At 37.5% G+C, this 19,689-nt stretch overlaps 1 protein-coding gene across 2 annotated transcripts in view; it reads right to left on the bottom strand.

The window, feature by feature from the left end:
- The window catches only part of LOC103505375 (dehydrogenase/reductase SDR family member 11-like), a 45,625-nt gene extending 34,816 nt beyond the window's left edge, over window positions 1–10,809 (bottom strand). The window contains exons 1-2 of one of the 2 annotated variants that reach the window (XM_008469706.3): window positions 10,619–10,809; window positions 8,685–8,744 (exon numbers count right to left, since the gene is read on the bottom strand). In XM_008469706.3, the coding sequence (XP_008467928.1) occupies window positions 8,685–8,744; window positions 10,619–10,690 (132 nt within the window). In that variant the 5' untranslated portion in view covers window positions 10,691–10,809. Of the gene's footprint in view, window positions 1–736; window positions 1,002–8,684; window positions 8,745–10,618 lie in introns of those variants that run through there. The other variant, XM_008469704.3, reaches the window with a different exon arrangement.
- Window positions 10,810–19,689: the final 8,880 nt, after the last annotated feature.

Raw genomic sequence — 19,689 nt, 5'->3', positions numbered from 1 at the left:
TTTTTATTTTTTTTTTTTTTTTTTTTAATAAAAAAAAAAAATGTTTTTTGCTTACAGTATCCAGACTCCATGTTGTTTTTAGTCTGGCTTATAAAAATACTCAATTCCGATTAACGTTTATAATAAATAAATAATTTATTTCATTCCTCCCCTATCCACTCCCAAATCCCCACACTCCCAACCGTCCAGAAAGAGTCCTGACCCCGTTTACGTATGTGTAGGTACGTACTACGTAGTACGTATACGTAGTACCACTAAAATATGACCTCAGTAGCAGAGAGTGGTGGTTAAATGAACGCTTGCCTGGCAAGCAGGACGGCCTGGCTCTTACAATTATTCTGGGGTTTACCAACTCGGGATTGAGATGAAACGAAGATTTCCCTATACTTAATAGCCAGGTTAACTTCGGATTGAACTCAAACCTGAGAGAATCCACGGTGGTAAAACTCGACCTTCGGAACTGCAGTGGACCTCTAAATATTTGATTTAAGCCGTTGTCCACAAAATAATGGAGCTCAAAGAGGTGGCAAAAAATGCGTTATTTTCGCCTATTGGGCCAGTCGCTCACTATCAGGTGGAATTGACAAGTACGGCTGAAAAGGTCCGTCTGTCAGGTCTACCTGATGAGCACACACACACTATCAGGTAGACCTGATCAGATGTACCTGTCGTCAGGTCTACCTACTAGTGATTAGCTGGCCTTAAGGGTGATTGTTATCCAAGGTGCTTGACTTACCCTCACGCGATGACGTCTCCGTGCCAGGCCCACCACAGTGAGTCCACTCAGGGCCAACTCCTTACATAGGGTTTCACCCAATGAAGAACACGCTCCTGTCACTAGCACAATACGACCAATCCAACGATCCATCTCAGCCCGCTGTCAATCACTGAGTGAGATGCGATCGCAATCAAATCAACCGGAAACGGATCTCAACGTTTTGCTCAACGATTTATGTTCCAAATTTGAGCACAAATTGTTTTTTCTCTCGGCGTGTCCCGCGATTTCCACGTTTATGCTCTGAATATTTTCGAACTCTCTTGACTGTTTCTATTTTCTTACTTATCATATCCATGCCGATGTTTTCTCCATTTCCTTCCACATCTATTCTTATTTCTCTGCAGACACGCCTTTTTCTACTGTGTGGTCGTAGAAGAAGATTGTTTTTCAAGTGCTTACTTAAGTACTACTTACACACATAATTACATGTAATTCAGTGAACTATATGTAGAGCTCATTCAGAAGAAGTGTTCCAACACAAGCTTCCAAACTTAGAGGAGGCTTATACGGCTCTCTAGAAACCGTATGAGGTATTGAGGTCTAACATTTCACGAGTAAATTTCCTTTGTGGTTCATCTGTTGAACATGTTTACCCTATTTCTTGAGAATGTTCCTGGGTTTTCTGAAATGCAACGAAAATCTAGAATAGTCTTTCTACAGGATTATTAATCTAATTTGACAACATAATATAATATCTTACTGAATTACTGAGACGCTGTAAAATCCAAAACTTACTAATACTAACTTATCAGATCAGCAAGTTCTATTTCGGTCACTTGCACTTTTGCGGACCCGATATCAAACAATAGAGGCCTATTTTCTAGGCAGCGTTAGTGTTTTTTACTTCTTTATTTACACAGGACACAGATGCTTCATGACCAAGATATAAATAGCCATAAGAAAAGGAAAAGAACAAAAATAGAGCCATAAAATGCCTCCGTTTAATAGACACCGCGGTGTGGGAGGACACAAAACACATAAAGAATATTCACCAGAAGGAACAATGGGAAAACTTGGAAGGATAGGTAATAAAAATGATTTTAGCACCGAGCGGAAAATCTAGGCTTTTGAGCTGAAAGTTTACACGTGATCTTCTTCGTTTTTTAGAGCTCAAAATAATATATGAAATAGGCAGGTGTTTATGTATTATTGAGATTATTATTATTATTATTATTATTTATATTTTTAATTAAATGAAGTGTGCAAACAATTCTTGGGAATTTATCAGGTAATAAACCTATTTATGTAATTACATCCTTATTGATCGAACGAAATGAAAATGAAGTCCAATTTTAAACCTGGATTTACAGTATCTAATTGATCTAATTCGTCTCTCTAATGTTGTCATGTTGATGTGCATATCTGTAGAGCCAATTTTTGCTATTTATTTATTATTTCGAAATAAGTTTTTACTACTCAAATTTTCAAAGTCAACTTTACAATCAAATATACAGAAGAGGGTACCATTCTGGAATTCTCGGTACACTCTAGAATTTTCGCAAACCTTCTCATTGCATACTTTTTACTTCAAGTGTAGCTCTGCTTGTGGGACAAAAGTCTTTCAATACAAGTATGGGTAACAGTCGTGCAAACTTTATTTCTTCTACAGGACGATGTAAGTACTCGTATACGCACAGACAAACAGACATACAAAATGTTACCAGCTCTTTAATGAGAACAGAACAAAATAAAACTTTCTTTAATCTCTTTCTCTACCTTCTCCTCCTCCTCCTCCTCCTCTTCCTCTCTCTGCCCGTTCTCCCTCTTCCCCTCCTCACTTTTCTGTCTCTTCTCCCTCTCCTCACCTCCCTTCCTTCCTGTCCTACCAGGTTTAATTTCCTCAGTTTTCCTGCTGAATGGGACCGGGGTACTACCCTGCTGAGTGGAAACAGCAGGACAGCGAGCGCTTTCCATTTCCATGGAAAACTGTCATCATTTTCTTGAATGCACCTACTACCCCCATCAGGCATTAGAGCACTTAACTCAGATGAATGAATAACCAAGTGAGGTAGACTGGAGAGCTGTGGAGACTGGGTAGAAAGCAGTCAGACGTAGAGAGAACAGGAATTGGGGAGGACCGAGATTTCAACCCCAACTCTCTTTCAGCTTTCAGGTAATATTCTTTAGATCTCGAGTATCTCTCCCTCCCTCCTTCCGTCCTGCGAATGCCCCCTACAATAATACAGGGCGGTATTTAGGGACCCCCCTCCCCCGGTACTTCACTGTTTCGACTCTCCCCCCCTCAATAAAATCTTGAATACGGGCCTGCAATAACCAATAAACCTGGGCCTGAAAGCACACCATAGCCTTCTGATTAATTGTTTAGATTAGAGAGTTTAGCTTTAGGCTGGTAGGACAGACTAAGAAGTCCTTATAGGGAACAAGATAACATTCGTTTCAATTAAGCAATTACAAGGCGGGGGGAATAAGGATTCCTCATTTTAAGTTTCAATTATTAATTATACCCTCGTTTTGTTTTTAATTCAATTATCATTTCTAATTGGTTCACGCAAAGTTTAGGCGAAAACCTCCGAGAAGAATGGCGTTACACTTTTCTGTTGTTCCGGATATTTTTATTATTGTTTGATTGTGTTCAATTAATTACACAAGCGCTCGGGCTTTGAAGAACTGTTGTTAATTTCGATTAATCAATCAAGTTGCCCGTTTGTTTAGCCGGACTAGCGAGTTTAATTCCAAAGATGAAGAAGACATGGAGAGATGTAACATTTCTAATTACTGGGCCTTAGTGAGCATTGACCTTTAATTGTTCAAAGAGAGAGGGGGGAAGGAGGTGCGAAGAGGGAAAAGTTGAAGAGGGAACCAAATTTTTTCTTCTTTCCTAATTCTCTAAGAACGCACAGGCACATACAGAAATACTTAGCATCACATACATATAACTACATACAAACATTTTAAAACAATTATTCACTAATTTCCTAATGGAATGTGGAACAGAACTCTAAAATATGTGCATTGTGTATGTGTACTGAGGGTGAGAAGGGTAACGCCTCCATTATTTTTCACTTTTACAAGATTTTGCTATTCCTTAATAACAATTCTAGTCATGTCCTGGCGTCGAACCCCGCACCTCCCTTTCCCCCACAGTAAGAAGGAACGTTATGAGATTTTCTAAGAAAATAAACTGCCTCCAAGACTTTTCCTCGCTTCCTACAGGCATTTTAGTAGTAATTAATATTCCGTTTTTATTTTCTTTCCATTAGTTGCTTCTCGTTTTATTTTATTTCACTTCACGTTTTTATCTCCTTCATTCTTCTTTAGGGTAAAAACCCGAACACGAATTGCTGTAGCAAGAGTTAAATTTCTTCCCACAAAAACCAAAATACTATAAGTTATGCGCTGAACCCACAAAAACATGAAGAAATATAGGTATTATTAGAATTCTTCATCGAGTAGACAGTATTTGCTCTAACCAAACCACTGTTTCTTCAGGAATCTTTAATTATACTTTAGTTTAGAAACCGTAGAAAGTAAATTTCAGTGTTTGCGCTAGGTAGGTACCTATTTACATAACGACAGTCTGTGTCGGTCTTCCTATGTCTGATGTAGAGCTAGCTGCCGAAAAATTCATTTAAATAAAAATGTTCACTTCTGTTCTTCTGTAGATATTGGTATGTAAATTATATTTGATAGATACCTCTCTATCTATAATATGTAGTACCAGGTAATGAGGCGACAAAAAACAGGTCTTTTCAACCTATTTTTTCCCTGTTCCATGGATTCGCATGTAGTTACTAGCTAAGTGTATTCGAGTTTTCACACAATTTGGAAAAGTCGCATGCGAGAAAATAGCAAGAAATCCGGGAGAATGTTGTCTTGGGACCCCCTTGCCAATACGGGCCCTGTGTAGCCTGTATTTTAGTAGACCCCTGAAAACGTTATTACTTGCTAACTTACAATGTATAGTGTATACAATTATACATATTACGAGCACTTGTACTCTACAAACATAACAATCTCTGGATAGTGGATAATATTATGATAGTAGGTATTGACAATACTGACATACTTTTCCAAGATAAATCCAAAGCTACTACTAGGACCCAATAACTCTCCTGTATGCTTTTTTCTGTAGCTTTGTGAAAAGATCAACCTTGAAAATTTATGATGAAAGGTTGAAAAGTAGGTAATATTATTGAAAACGGATGCTATGTTTCTTCTTGAGAGTCTGCAGTATCCCTTGCCCCTCTTCAGAACAAACGAGGGAATTTTAATAAAATAAATAAACAAATAATAAAATGAAACTTTCTGAAAGCCCGCAAGCACATTTATTTTGTTCAAACTGACCTTTACCTTTCTTGATGTTTACCCAACTTTCGTTGAATTATTTACTCCTTTGTTGAATAAAATCCGGGAGAATGTTGTCTTGGGACCCCCTTGCCAATACGGGCCCTGTGTAGCCTGTATTTTAGTAGACCCCTGAAAACGTTATTAATTGCTAACTTACAATCTATACATATTACGAGCACTTGTACTCTATAAACATAACAATCGCTGGATAGTGGATAATATTATGATAGTAGGTACTGACAATACTGACATACTTTTCCAAGATAAATCCAAAGCAACTACTAGGACCCAAGTAACTCTCCTGTATGCTTTTTTCTGTAGCTTTGTGAAAAGGTCAACCTTGAAAATATATGATGAAAGGTTGAAAAGTAGGTAATATTATTGAAAACGGATGCAATGTTTCTTCTTGAGAGTCTGCAGTATCCCTTGCCCCTCTTCAGAACGAACGAGGGAATTTTAATAAAATAAATAAACAAATAATAAAATGAAACTTTCTGAAAGCCCGCAAGTACATTTATTTTGTTCAAATTGACCTTTACCTTCCTTGATATTTACCCAACTTTCGTTGAATTATTTACTCCTTTGTTGAATTAATGTTTACCGTTAATATTTTGCTGAATTAATATTTACTCTGTTGCTGTTTCAGGGAGGCCGGCTAGCAGTAGTGGATACCATTACAGGAATAGTGTCTCCACCCAGGTAAGACTTTCAAAATATCCCATTCATACCTGAAAATCTCCTGGTATATCAGAAAATCAGAAGCTTTGAAGATTTTTTTAGGGTCAGTGCGAAATACTCGTCTGAATTTTTTTGCCGAAAATTCCAGTCTCCTCAAAACATGGTTTAGACTTCTGGTAGTAAAAACTCTCCAAAGAATTGGGGTCAAGGTTAACACTGTAAAAGCCTGTGAATATGTGAGCATTCAGAGGCGACATCTTGACTACAAAAAGCTACAGGCCGCAATATGAACTACAGCTTATGCAGGGAGAGTGTTATTAAAGTTGTATGTTAATGGCAATAAAGGCAACCTTTGTTAACAATTGGGTCAGTTGTGTGAATTTTCTTAATTTTCTTGACTTTGTTTCGGCAAGTTTAATGTTGGTGTTGGCCCAAAGTGCATTTCAACATGAAGACTGTAAATCTGGGGGTTATTGTGAGTGATCTACTGAGTGAAAAATGGGCCCCAAACTCGTTTGTCAACATATAGCTCTCAAAAGTTTTCCATATTCCGTAGTCCCAACTGTACATAGAGTGCCAACGACCACCGACATAATATACCAATAGTAGGTACTAGGTTCACTCATAAAACCCATAACAGACAACTGCCTCACATTTCATTTGCGTGTGCCCATTTCAGATTTTTTGGTTGCGCTCTTTCACCTTGTACGTTATGTATGAATATTTGTACATTGTTCAAACAGAAATATCTATTCATGCTGTGTTCTGAAGAAATTTCATTCTACAAGCATTTGTTATACCTATGTATGCATGTACGTTACATGTATTAGCAGGGCCGATTTTACTTGGTGATATAAATGAGCGTATACACTTTTAAGGGCCCTGTAAGATTCTGAAGGAGAGAAGAAGCTTGTAACTCCCTTTTTTTCCATAGCTACTCTCTAATCCCGCCAGCACACTATTCTACTGACAGTACCCATCTTTTCTATGAAAAAGTATTGTCAATAAGCTCCGCACACCACCAATGTCGTCAATAGTATTGATAGTGTGCGACGGCATAACCTTTTTTCTAGTCTCTTGATCTCTGAAAAAGATCGGCCTAGCTCTCATGCACCCTCAGAATTCTCGCCCCTGTGTATTAGCATGTCTCATGCAAGCTCAATCAAATGGAAATAAAGGGCAGAAATAGAGACAAAATATGTAAACTCATCATTTCCAATGCTACAATAGTAACAATAATCCTATAATCTTTTCCTCTCTTTTCTGCAGCTTTGCACAGGGAGGATTAAACCCAAGTATTTTTCACATGTGAATTATTATTATTTTCCGGCGTTAAAGCTCGTGTAACAAATTATGCAGGAAGGGGTGAACATTTCCAGTTTTCTATGTACTCGTATGTGCATGGATAAATTGGATATGTATAACTATTTCATATTGAGGGTTAAATTTAATTAACCTAAAAGTTCGGCATGAAAAGCTTTGACCTTAGGTTTCTGATATCAAGTTCAAACAAATTAGTCCTTAATTTCAGGATTGAGTGCGAAATATGTTGACCTCTATTTCTCTGCTTTTCCTTGTTAATATTTCCTCAACTTCTTGCATTTGCAAAAAGGTTGACATTATTTTGCGGATTTTTGACCTTAGGTTTCTGATATCAAGTTCAAACAAATTAGTCCTTAATTTCAGGATTGAGTGCGAAATATGTTGACCTCTATTTCTCTCCTTTTCCCTGTTAATATTTCCTCAACTTCTATTAATTGATTTGCAAAAGGGTTTTGGCATTATTTTGCGGATATCTTTAATTTTTAACTCTCTGTTTTTCCAGGCGGACATTTATGGGACAGAGCCCACCGCCTACGAATCTGAAGATGAGAGTATGGGACGTCGAAAATCAACGCGGACCAAACGGGGTACTCCGGTGTACTCGAAAGAAGATATCAGGGAGCAATACTGTGTCAACGACAAGGAGATCCATGTGCTAGAGAATGCCCAAGTCCAGTCTCGGCTGTTTGGGTGTTTGTCGAGCTATGGGGTAAGTTTCCAACTTCCTATGGAGTTAGATTAACAGGCTGCCAAGAGATGTACGAGTACATATACATAGTTATGCAGCTTTCAATTTGATCAAGGAAAAAATTCGAGATAAATCAGGACATCTTGAGTGTCTGCTGTCTGGAGTATTGTGATTCGTCCCGTGAGAATAAATTATCATGTTTGTTACTTTCTTAATGGGAAAACTAGAGAGTAACTTGCAGCCGACAGTAGACAATGCGAAAATGCATTCCTGCCGACTTTCAGACAAAGGCTGCAATCTTGTCCCTGCTAAGTAGGTACTTCCATCTACTTGTATCCTAATTACCCCACTGTTGAGAAATATAATTAGCTCTCTGCACCTTGAGGAAACGGGAAATTAAAAAGGAAAGTAATGAAAATTTTGAAATCAATAGAGCCAAAGTTTTTTCTTTTCTTTTCCCCTCCTCCTTCGCCTCCTCTTCCTCTTCCTCCTCCTCCTTTTTCTCCCTCTTCTGTCTGTTACCTTCTTCCCCGTTTTAAGTTTCTAACCGCACACATGCCCACACCTTGGTTCGTATTTTAAGAGTTAACTCAAGACACGCGTTGGAAAGTTTAACCATGTTGGTCACACAAGAAAGTAACTTGTCTCGGTGCAAATGTCTATGTTAGAAAGACAATAATCCAAGTACCACCAACTTGTGGAAACCTTGAACCGAAAACACCGCACGTGAATGAAATTAATGTGGGATAAGCATGCAGCTCTAAAGGTGTGTCCAAACATAGTCGACCGGCCGTCGATCGACGAGAAACATCTATGTTGTCGAGGCAACGTAGACGTTTCAGTCGACATCGATCGATGGCCGGCCGACTACATGTGGACACACCTTATACCGTCTTATACTAGACTTACCTTTATTTTCTCCACTCGTCTCGCCAATCCCACAACCCGTAGTCCATCTTGAACCAACAGTTTGGCTATGGAGAAAAAGTAATTCTTATTTCACTGTTCTTGCCCCTTATCAGATTTTTCTACCCCTCATTTACTCCATCCCCATTCCAGTCTTTCATCCGAATATTATTCCCTTTTTATACCGGCCTGACACTTCTTCTATGCCTCTTTCCTTATCTTAACACTTATTCTAGTTCCCTTTTGCCCCGTCCGTACACTACCCTCAAACTGGCCTTTTTATCCCGTCCTTATAGAATTCTTATATCCCCCTTTTACCCTGTACTGACACTTCTTTTCTCCTTCTTTTACCTCACCAATCAACACAGTACTCCTTCTCCTTCTATTCCCTTACTACCCCATCCTAACACTCCTTTTCCTCTATTCTCTACAACTTTCCTATTCTTCTTTTACTCCGTCCCCATCTTCCTCAGCTAGGTAATCCCTTCTTTCTCCATCTTCTTCACCACCTCTTTCTCACTTTCCTTCCCCAGTCGTAATTCTTTTCACTCCTAATCTCTCCTTACTTCTTTCATAATTTTATTCTTCTTTGCCATCATAATACCGCTTATTAGCAGGCTACAAATTTATCGGTGTTAAATTCTTCTATCCCGGGATTCCCTGGGTTTTCTCGCGCAAGGAACCTGCTGAAAGTCACCTCTCTGCACCTTGAGGAAACGGGAAATTAAAAAGGAAAGTAATGAAAATTTTGAAATCAATAGAGCCAAAGTTTTTTCTTTTCTTTTTCCCTTCCTCCTTCTCCTCTTCCTCCTCCTCCTCCTCCTCCTCTTTCTCCCTCTTCTGTCTGTTACCTTCTTCCCCGTTTTAAGTTTCTAACCGCACACATGCCCACACCTTGGTTCTTATTTTAAGAGTTAACTCAAGACACGCGTTGGAAAGTTTAACCATGTTGGTCACACAAAAAAAGTTGTCTCGGTGCAAATGTCTATGTTAGAACTTGTCTCGGTGCAAATGTCTATGTTAGAAAGACAATAATCCAAGTACCTCAAACACCACCAACTTGTGGAAACCTTGAACCGAAAACACCGCACGTGAATGAAATTAATGTGGGATAAGCGTGCAGCTCTAAAGGTATGACCGGCCGTCGATCGACGAGAAACATCTATGTTGTCGAGGCAACGTAGACGTTTCAGTCGACATCGATCGATGGCCGATCGACTGTGTGTGGACACACCTTATACCGTCTTATACTAGACTTACCTTTATTTTCTCCACTCTAGTTAGATTAACAGGCTGCCAAGAGATGTACGAGTACATATACATAGTTATGCAGCTTTCAATTTGATCAAGGAAAAAATTCGAGATATATCAGGACATCTGGAGTATTGTGATTCGTCCCGTAAGAATAAATTATCATGTTTGTTACTTTCTTCATGGGAAAACTAGAGAGTAACTTTCAGCCGACAGTAGACAATGCGTAAATGCATTCCTGCCGACTTTCAGACAAAGGTTGCAATCTTGTCCCTGCTAAGTAGGTACTTCCATCTACTTGTATCCTAATTACCCCACTGTTGAGAAATATAATTATGAAAACGAAACTAACAAAAGCATACATACTCGTACGTTACGTATATCCACTTCATGCATTATAAATCTATCTCTACCATGCACTGCCCTGACCAGTCTCTTTGTTTCCCTCCCTCCTTCTGTCTGTTCTTTTCTCCTGTCAACACCCGTCCTTCACCATAAAAAGTGCTCTAGTTTTTTCATCAAGAAGTGTTCTGCAACACAATGATTTTCCTCTTCCTGATGCACTTGTTGTTCTGAGAGCTCCAGAAATCCACTTTTCTTTCCAGTGGTGGTGCTCTGTGAGTGACAATGAAAACGTAATGTGAGACAGAGGGGTAACATTTCTAGAGTTAGCATAGTTATTACATTTTGGCTATGGCCGCTCCAATGCCGGAACTAGCGCCTGTGACGATTGCCACTTTGTTTTTCCAACGATCCATTATAAACAATGTCGGCAATTGTAAGAAATCTTCACTGAATTTCACAGCTAATTTGCTAAATCTTCACTGATAAATTTCAAAGTTATTGGGAACTTGACTCCATAAAAAATGGAGATTCACTTCACTGTAGGTGCTATACGAGCCTGTTGGCTATGGCCGCTCCAATGCCGGAACTAGCGCCTGTGACGATTGCCACTTTGTTTTTCCAACGATCCATTATAAACAATGTCGGCACTTGTAAGAAATCCTCACTGAGCTTCACAGCTAATTTGCTAAATCTTCACTGATAAATTTCAATGTTAATGGGAACTTGACTCCATAAAAAATGGAGATTCACTTCACTGTAGGTGCTATACGAGCCTCATGTCTACGTCTGTTAGGAAGTTCACCACGATACTGTCAGTATGTCTGTAGGAAACATGTTCCTCAGGTCACTAACGTGGAACATGTACTACCTACATCAAATATTTTTATTGTTCAAATAATAGAAGTGTATGAAAGTCAAGCTCACCTCTCGAAAAATAGAGGATAGTAACAAATACAGGGTGTTGATCAAGTATTGAGGCGATACACTGCAATTGTTCTTGTCCAAAGCGAAGAGACTCTGATATTTGGTCTTGACTAAATAAAGAAAATGAATAGCTCATCCCTAAAGGAGATTTAGCTAATAAGGCTTAAGTTACCACAAGATAAATTCCTCGCATATTTCACTTCCTGACCCCATTTTAGTTTTAAGAAATGACCTTATTATCAAGTATTTTGGGGTCAGGCCTTTTGCGTGAGGGTAAATTTCATCATAATTTGCATTATACCATTCTCCCTTTTGTTGACTGCTATGAAATCCTGTGCGTGTGGGATAAGAATGGATTTCTTAGGATTGGTTTTTCGGATTTTTGAGGCCTCCGTTTTCTTCAATAATATGGAGCATATATATTGCTTAGAATAACTTATTCGTCATATTGTTTTGGATTTGTTAGTAACATATTGCTTTAGAGATGTATTAGGTAAGTTTGTTATTCTGATTAAGATAATTATTATGTTGTGGGAAGAAGTTACTAAACTTTGACTTTCGTAACTTACAAAAGTTTACCTTTGTGTGTTGAAACAGCTGGTGTTTTGCCAATAAGATATAGATGTACTCGTACGTAATACTTATTGATATTAATAAATCCCCTGCTTTCAAAATTATCTGTGTGTCTATTATAGATTGTCTCTACATGTCGGCTTCTAAACTTGAAGTTCTTTGATATGACTACCTCCTCAATATTGAAGGTTGTAAAATCACATGAATCCTTGCTCACTGAGGGTTTAGTCTCAAAATGGTAATACCACCAAATTACTTACATACATTTTTTACACCTTATATTAAGTAGACTTTATAGTGTGCTTATCAATTTATACAGTGTCTATCCTGATTGCGACAGAATTCCGCAATTAGTTGACGCTTAACTTTGCGATCGCACAGTACATACTTATCTAGCTCTAACAGTACCTTCCTTTATGATTGATGCGGTGTCAAGCCTTCATCAGTATGTGGTACCATTATGTTATGAACTGCAAGTCTATTGTCATTAACATTAGCAGTATACGAAATGTTAGAACTGCAAACTGCAAGGTGTGCCTTAGTCTGCACTCTGCAAGTCTATACTATTGAGCAATAAGCATTTTGCCACATATGAGGGTCCACAGTTACATGATTCTACTGATGTTGCTGGAAAAGAAAGTGAGTACTGAGTACTTATAGGTACATTAGAAAGTACAAATAAGAGACATACTATTAGGAACTTGACTTTATCTCTCCTCTATCTATTTGTTTAGGAACCGAGCAATAAACAATATAGAAAGTACAAATAAGAGACATACTATTAGGAACTTGACTTTATCTCTCCTCTATCTATTTGTTTAGGAACCGAGCAATAAACAATGCTTACTCTCTCTAGTTGTTCACCATTAACTATTAAACTTTGATCTGTTGGTATTTGATTTTTCTCTTTACTGATTATCATGTATTTAGTTTTCTTGGTGTTTAGGTTTAATCCGTATTTCTTACATTTATCTACTATGTTGTCCATGATCTTTTGTAATTCTTCTATATTTCTTGCAAGGATCACCGTATCGTCAGCATATCGAATATTATTTATGACTGTACCATTGATGTTGATTCCTTCATTTACATTTTCTAGAGCTTCTTTAAATATCTCCTCTGAATATAGGTTGAACAAGAGCGGCGAAAGAATGCAGCCTTGCCTTACTCCGCGTTTTATAAATACTTCTTCTGTTTCACTATTCTCTGTTCTTACTACTGCCTTTTGTTGCCAATATAAGTTCCCAATAATCCGTATGTCTTTATCATCTATGTTGGTCTTCTTTAACATCTCTATCAGCTTGCTATGCTGCACTCGGTCAAATGCCTTCTCGAAATCGATGAAGCAACAATAAACATCCTGATTCATATCTCTACATCTTTGCATTAAAACTTGCACACTGAATAAGGCTTCACGCGTTCCTAATCCACCCCGAAATCCAAATTGAGTGTTTCCAAAATGTTCTTCGATTTTCCGATATATTCTCTGATGAATGATTTTAAGGAATATTTTCAGGGCGTGACTCATAAGACTAATTGTCCTATATTCGCTACATTTTTTAGCGCTTGAAGTTTTAGGTAATGGGATAAAAGTAGATTTCAGCCAATCTTCTGGAAAAAGTCCTGTGTGATAGATTGTGTTGAAGAGTTTCATCAGAATTTTCAATGTTGCTTCGTCAAACATTTTCAGTATTTCAACATGTATTGAGTCGGGCCCTGGAGCTTTTCTGTTTTTTGAATTTTTTAGAACTTTTTGTATTTCCTCCAATGTTATGTCAGGTCCTGTTGTTATATTGCTTCTCAATTCGTTATCTTCAGGTCGTTCATCATCAAAGAGTTTCAGAATATAATTTTTCCAGTGTTGTAATCGTTCATCAACATTAATAAAATTATCAAATTGTTATCATCGTTCACTAATATTCCATTACAACTTGATCTTTTTCTTCCTGTCAATTGTTTTATCTTTTTATGCTGATTGAATGAATCGTGTATAAGTGCATATCCTTCAATTTCAAGACATTGTTGTGAATGCCACTCTGATTTTGCTTTTCTGATCTTTCTCCTAATTTCTGTTTGAATTCTTCTGTATTCATTGATGTTCTGCTTAGCTGTTCTCCTTTTTTCCATGAGTTGAAGAATTTCTTCCGTCATCCACTGTTGTTTCTTATTCTGTGAGTTGTCTTCTACAAACTTCGTCTTCGTTACTCCATCTAAAATTTCTTTGATTTCGTTCCATGTCGTATTAATTTTGTTTTTATGGACTTCATTGTCTTCGTTCATAAGTAGTGTTAATTCATTCATTTCTATCGAGTTAAGTTTATGTTTTAGTTCTTCTGATGCCTCATTGATTAAATCTTTGCTCTGTAGTTTTTCTCGGTCCAATTTCTTTTGTTGATGTTTCTTTCTCTGTATTTTCTTATATTTTATTTCTATTTCAGCTACTAACAAATTATGATCGGAATGCACATCTGCCCCTGGATATGTCTTTACTGATTTAATTGCATTTCTATATCGTTTGTTGACCGTGATATAATCTATTTGATTTCTTATGATGTGTTCAGGTGAATCTCCCGGTGCTGTCCAAGTGTACAATCTTCTTGGTGGCAATTTGAAATAAGTATTCATAATGACTTGGTTCCTTTCCAGGCAAAAATAATTAGGAAAACGAAACTAACAAAAGCATACATACTCGTACGTTACGTATATCCACTTCATGCATTATAAATCTATCTCTACCATGCGCCAGAAGCTTTGAAGATTTTTTTAGGGTCAGTGCGAAATACTCGTCTGAATTTTTTTGCCGAAAATTCCAGTCTCCTCAAAACATGGTTTTAGACTTCTGGTAGTAAAAACTCTCCAAAGAATTGGGGTCAAGGTTAACACAGTAAAAGCCTATGAATATGTGAGCATTCAGAGGCGACATCTTGACTACAAAAAGCTACAGGCCGCAATATGAACTGCAGCTTATGCAGGGAGAGTGTTATTAAAGTTGTATGTTAATGGCAAGAAAGGCAACCTTTGTTAACAATTGGGTCAGTTGTGTGAATTTTTTTGACTTTGTTTCGGAAAGTTTTATGTTGGTGTTGGCCCAAAGTGCATTTCAACATGAAGACTGTAAATCTGGGGGTTATTGTGAGTGATCTACTGAGTGAAAAATGGGCCCCAAACTCGTTTGTCAACAAATAGCTCTCAAAAGTTTTCCATATTCCGTAGTCCCAACTGTACATAGAGTGCCAACGACCACCAACATAATATGGTCTACCAATAGTAGGTACTAGGTTCACTCATAAAACCCATAACAGACAACTGCCTCACATTTCATTTGCGTGTGGCGTGTGCCCATTTCAGATTTTTTGGTTGCGCTCTTTCACCTTGTACGTTATGTTTGAATATTTGTACATTGTTCAAACAGAAATATCTATTCATGCTGTGTTCTGAAGAAATTTCATACTACAAGCATTTTTTATACCTATGTATGCATAATGCATATAATAGCAGGGCCGATTTTACTTGGTGATATAAATGAGCGTATACACTTTTAAGGGCCCTGTAAGATTCTGAAGGAGAGAGGAAGCTTGTAACTCCCTCTTTCTTTCCATAGCTACTGTCTAATCCCGCCAGCACACTATTCTACTGACAGTACCCATCTTTTCTATGAAAAAGTATTGTCAATAAGCTCTGCACACCACCAATGTCATCAATAGTATTGATAGTGTGCGACGGCATAACCTTTTTTCCAGTCTCTTGATCTCTGAAAAAGATCGGCCTAGCTCTCATGCACCCTCAGAATTCTCGCCCCTGTGTATTAGCATGTCTCATGCAAGCTCAATCAAATGGAAATAAAGGGCAGAAATAGAGACAAAATATGTAAACTCATCATTTCCAATGCTACAATAGTAACAATAATCCTATAATCTTTTCCTCTCTTTTCTGCAGCTTTGCACAGGGAGGATTAAACCCAAGTATTTTTCACATGTGAATTATTATTATTTTCCGGCGTTAAAGCTCGTGTAACAAATTATGCAGGAAGGGGTGAACATTTCCAGTTTTCTATGTACTCGTATGTGCATGGATAAATTGGATATGTATAACTATTTCATATTGAGGGTTAAATTTAATTAACCTAAAAGTTCGGCATGAAAAGCTTTGACCTTAGGTTTCTGATATCAAGTTCAAACAAATTAGTCCTTAATTTCAGGATTGAGTGCGAAATATGTTGACCTCTATTTCTCTCCTTTTCCCTGTTAATATTTCCTCAACTTCTATTAATTGATTTGCAAAAGGGTTTTGGCATTATTTTGCGGATATCTTTAATTTTTAACTCTCTGTTTTTCCAGGCGGACATTTATGGGACAGAGCCCACCGCCTACGAATCTGAAGATGAGAGTATGGGACGTCGAAAATCAACGCGGACCAAACGGGGTACTCCGGTGTACTCGAAAGAAGATATCAGGGAGCAATACTGTGTCAACGACAAGGAGATCCATGTGCTAGAGAATGCCCAAGTCCAGTCTCGGCTGTTTGGGTGTTTGTCGAGCTATGGGGTAAGTTTCCAACTTCCTATGGAGTTAGATTAACAGGCTGCCAAGAGATGTACGAGTACATATACATAGTTATGCAGCTTTCAATTTGATCAAGGAAAAAATTCGAGATAAATCAGGACATCTTGAGTGTCTGCTGTCTGGAGTATTGTGATTCGTCCCGTGAGAATAAATTATCATGTTTGTTACTTTCTTAATGGGAAAACTAGAGAGTAACTTGCAGCCGACAGTAGACAATGCGAAAATGCATTCCTGAAACTGTTCTTGGGGGCTTTCTTGGTCAAAAAAATGTTTGGGGTTTTTACTGTTGACAGATTTGATGTAAAGTTTTCCTTTGTGTGGTAATTTGGGTTGAGGATGCCTGTCAAATTTTATTGTCTGACCTATGGGTAAAATAGAAAAAAAAAATATCTTTCTACTTTATCGGTGTTCCCTCACACTCTTTAGGTACCATTGAGTTTTACATTGTATATAAAAATTCCTCGTACAATATTTTTTCATAGTCTGACGTAATAGCTATTAATACTGTAACATCCGGAAAAGTCTGCAAACCACTTGTTGAATCCTGCAGATTTCTGTAACACACGTTTAGCCTTGACCTGTTTATGTTGGACTTGGGGGGGAGAAGAACTATGGAAAATTCTAGGTAATGGAAAAAAATAAAGATGGAAATATCGATTCACAAACTTTTTTTCTCTTTAGTATGTATTAGAATTTTAGTATGTTCTGCCTAGGGTTGGGACATCGACATCGATGTTTTGAAAACATCGATACATCGGAACAAAAACATCGATGTCAACATCGATGTTTTTCTTTCGATGGAAACATCGAACATCGATGTTTTATTTTTCGATGTTCGATGTTTTTGAAGACCACAAATAAGTCTGTGGTATTATTAGAAAAAGTCTGTGGAAAGGATTTTTTTACATCCGTTTCATTATCAAGGGAATGTTCAACTGTGAACCGATCCTTTGAAAACAATACTGTGCCGATGACTGTCAAAAATTCAAATTATGCCACTCCTGAAGTGACCCAGTGTGTGGCCCTAGATACCTGATTGTGTTGCTATATCGTATTTCGTATCTCATTGGAGATAAAAGCTTAAAAAATGTTATATTGGAGAACTTTTGACGTACACATGTAGCTTCCATTCTGGTTGAAGACATGTAGGTGTGCACAAAGAAGGGATTACTTTGAAGTGAAGTGTGCAAAATCTGTACTAGTGAAGATTTAAAACAAACAAAATAACTCGAGTAAACATCACGACAAGAGTTGAAATACACTTTCGCGTTCTTGTTACTCAAAATTTCCCGGAACACTGAAGTGTTAAGCGTTAAGCTCGTGAAAGTTCTAAATATTGCAAAGAAGGTGTTGATGCCGCAAAATTTAGGAACAAGGGGAAAAAAATGAAGTGGATAAACAGTAAACATAGGAAAACTATAAAGTACCTTCTTTCCTTTTTATCTAGAGTACAAAAGAGTAAGAAAGTTTACTGTAAAGGTCGAAAAAGGCTCTAAGTAAATTAGAAAAGGGTAAAATAGATGCACTTGTTGTTCTGAGAGCTCCAGAAATCCACTTTTCTTTCCAGTGGTGGTGCTCTGTGAGTGACAATGAAAACGTAATGTGAGGCAGAGGGGTGACATTTCTAGAGTTAGCATAGTTATTACATCCTGTAGGAAACATGTTCCTCAGGTCACTAACGTGGAACATGTACTACCTACATCAAATATTTTTATTGTTCAAATAATAGAAGTGTATGAAAGTCAAGCTCACCTCTCGAAAAATAGAGGATAGTAACAAATACAGGGTGTTGATCAAGTATTGAGGCGATACACTGCAATTGGTCTTGTCCAAAGCGAAGAGACTCTGATATTTGGTCTTGACTAAATAAAGAAAATGAATAGCTCATCCCTAAAGGAGATTTAGCTAATAAGGCTTAAGTTACCACAAGATAAATTCCTCGCATATTTCACTTCCTGACCCCATTTTAGTTTTAAGAAATGACCTTATTATCAAGTATTTTGGGGTCAGGCCTTTTGCGTGAGGGTAAATTTCATCATAATTTGCATTATACCATTCTCCCTTTTGTTGACTGCTATGAAATCCTGTGCGTGTGGGATAAGAATGGATTTCTTAGGATTGGTTTTTCGGATTTTTGAGGCCTCCGTTTTCTTCAATAATATGGAGCATATATATTGCTTAGAATAACTTATTCGTCATATTGTTTTGGATTTGTTAGTAACATATTGCTTTAGAGATGTATTAGGTAAGTTTGTTATTCTGATTAAGATAATTATTATGTTGTGGGAAGAAGTTACTAAACTTTGACTTTCGTAACTTACAAAAGTTTACCTTTGTGTGTTGAAACAGCTGGTGTTTTGCCAATAAGATATAGATGTACTCGTACGTAATACTTATTGATATTAATAAATCCCCTGCTTTCAAAATTATCTGTGTGTCTATTATAGATTGTCTCTACATGTCGGCTTCTAAACTTGAAGTTCTTTGATATGACTACCTCCTCAATATTGAAGGTTGTAAAATCACATGAATCCTTGCTCACTGAGGGTTTAGTCTCAAAATGGTAATACCACCAAATTACTTACATACATTTTTTACACCTTATATTAAGTAGACTTTATAGTGTGCTTATCAATTTATACAGTGTCTATCCTGATTGCGACAGAATTCCGCAATTAGTTGACGCTTAACTTTGCGATCGCACAGTACATACTTATCTAGCTCTAACAGTACCTTCCTTTATGATTGATGCGGTGTCAAGCCTTCATCAGTATGTGGTACCATTATGTTATGAACTGCAAGTCTATTGTCATTAACATTAGCAGTATACGAAATGTTAGAACTGCAAACTGCAAGGTGTGCCTTAGTCTGCACTCTGCAAGTCTATACTATTGAGCAATAAGCATTTTGCCACATATGAGGGTCCACAGTTACATGATTCTACTGATGTTGCTGGAAAAGAAAGTGAGTACTGAGTACTTATAGGTACATTAGAAAGTACAAATAAGAGACATACTATTAGGAACTTGACTTTATCTCTCCTCTATCTATTTGTTTAGGAACCGAGCAATAAACAATATTATATTCACATTAATTCTGGACTAGACGTTAAGATAATAATCTGAATCTTGAGTGACTCAACTTGTTCTAAAGATCAAGGCTGTCTAGTGGTCTAGCGTACCCATCAGTATGTGCCTCTATTGTGTCTCTTACATCCATTACCTAAATCACAGTTCACCATAGATCCAATATTGCCTACACGAGCTCAGTCAAGTCAGTAGACTCTCCATTACATAAAAACCACCTTGGCTACGCCCTTCATTATTTTTTTCCGAGCCAGACGCACCATCCCA

This window comes from Diaphorina citri, unplaced genomic scaffold (assembly GCF_000475195.1).
Source record: "Diaphorina citri unplaced genomic scaffold, Diaci psyllid genome assembly version 1.1 scaffold170, whole genome shotgun sequence".
Classification (NCBI taxonomy): domain Eukaryota; kingdom Metazoa; phylum Arthropoda; class Insecta; order Hemiptera; family Psyllidae; genus Diaphorina; species Diaphorina citri.
This window is presented reverse-complemented; position numbering and strand designations above follow the sequence as displayed.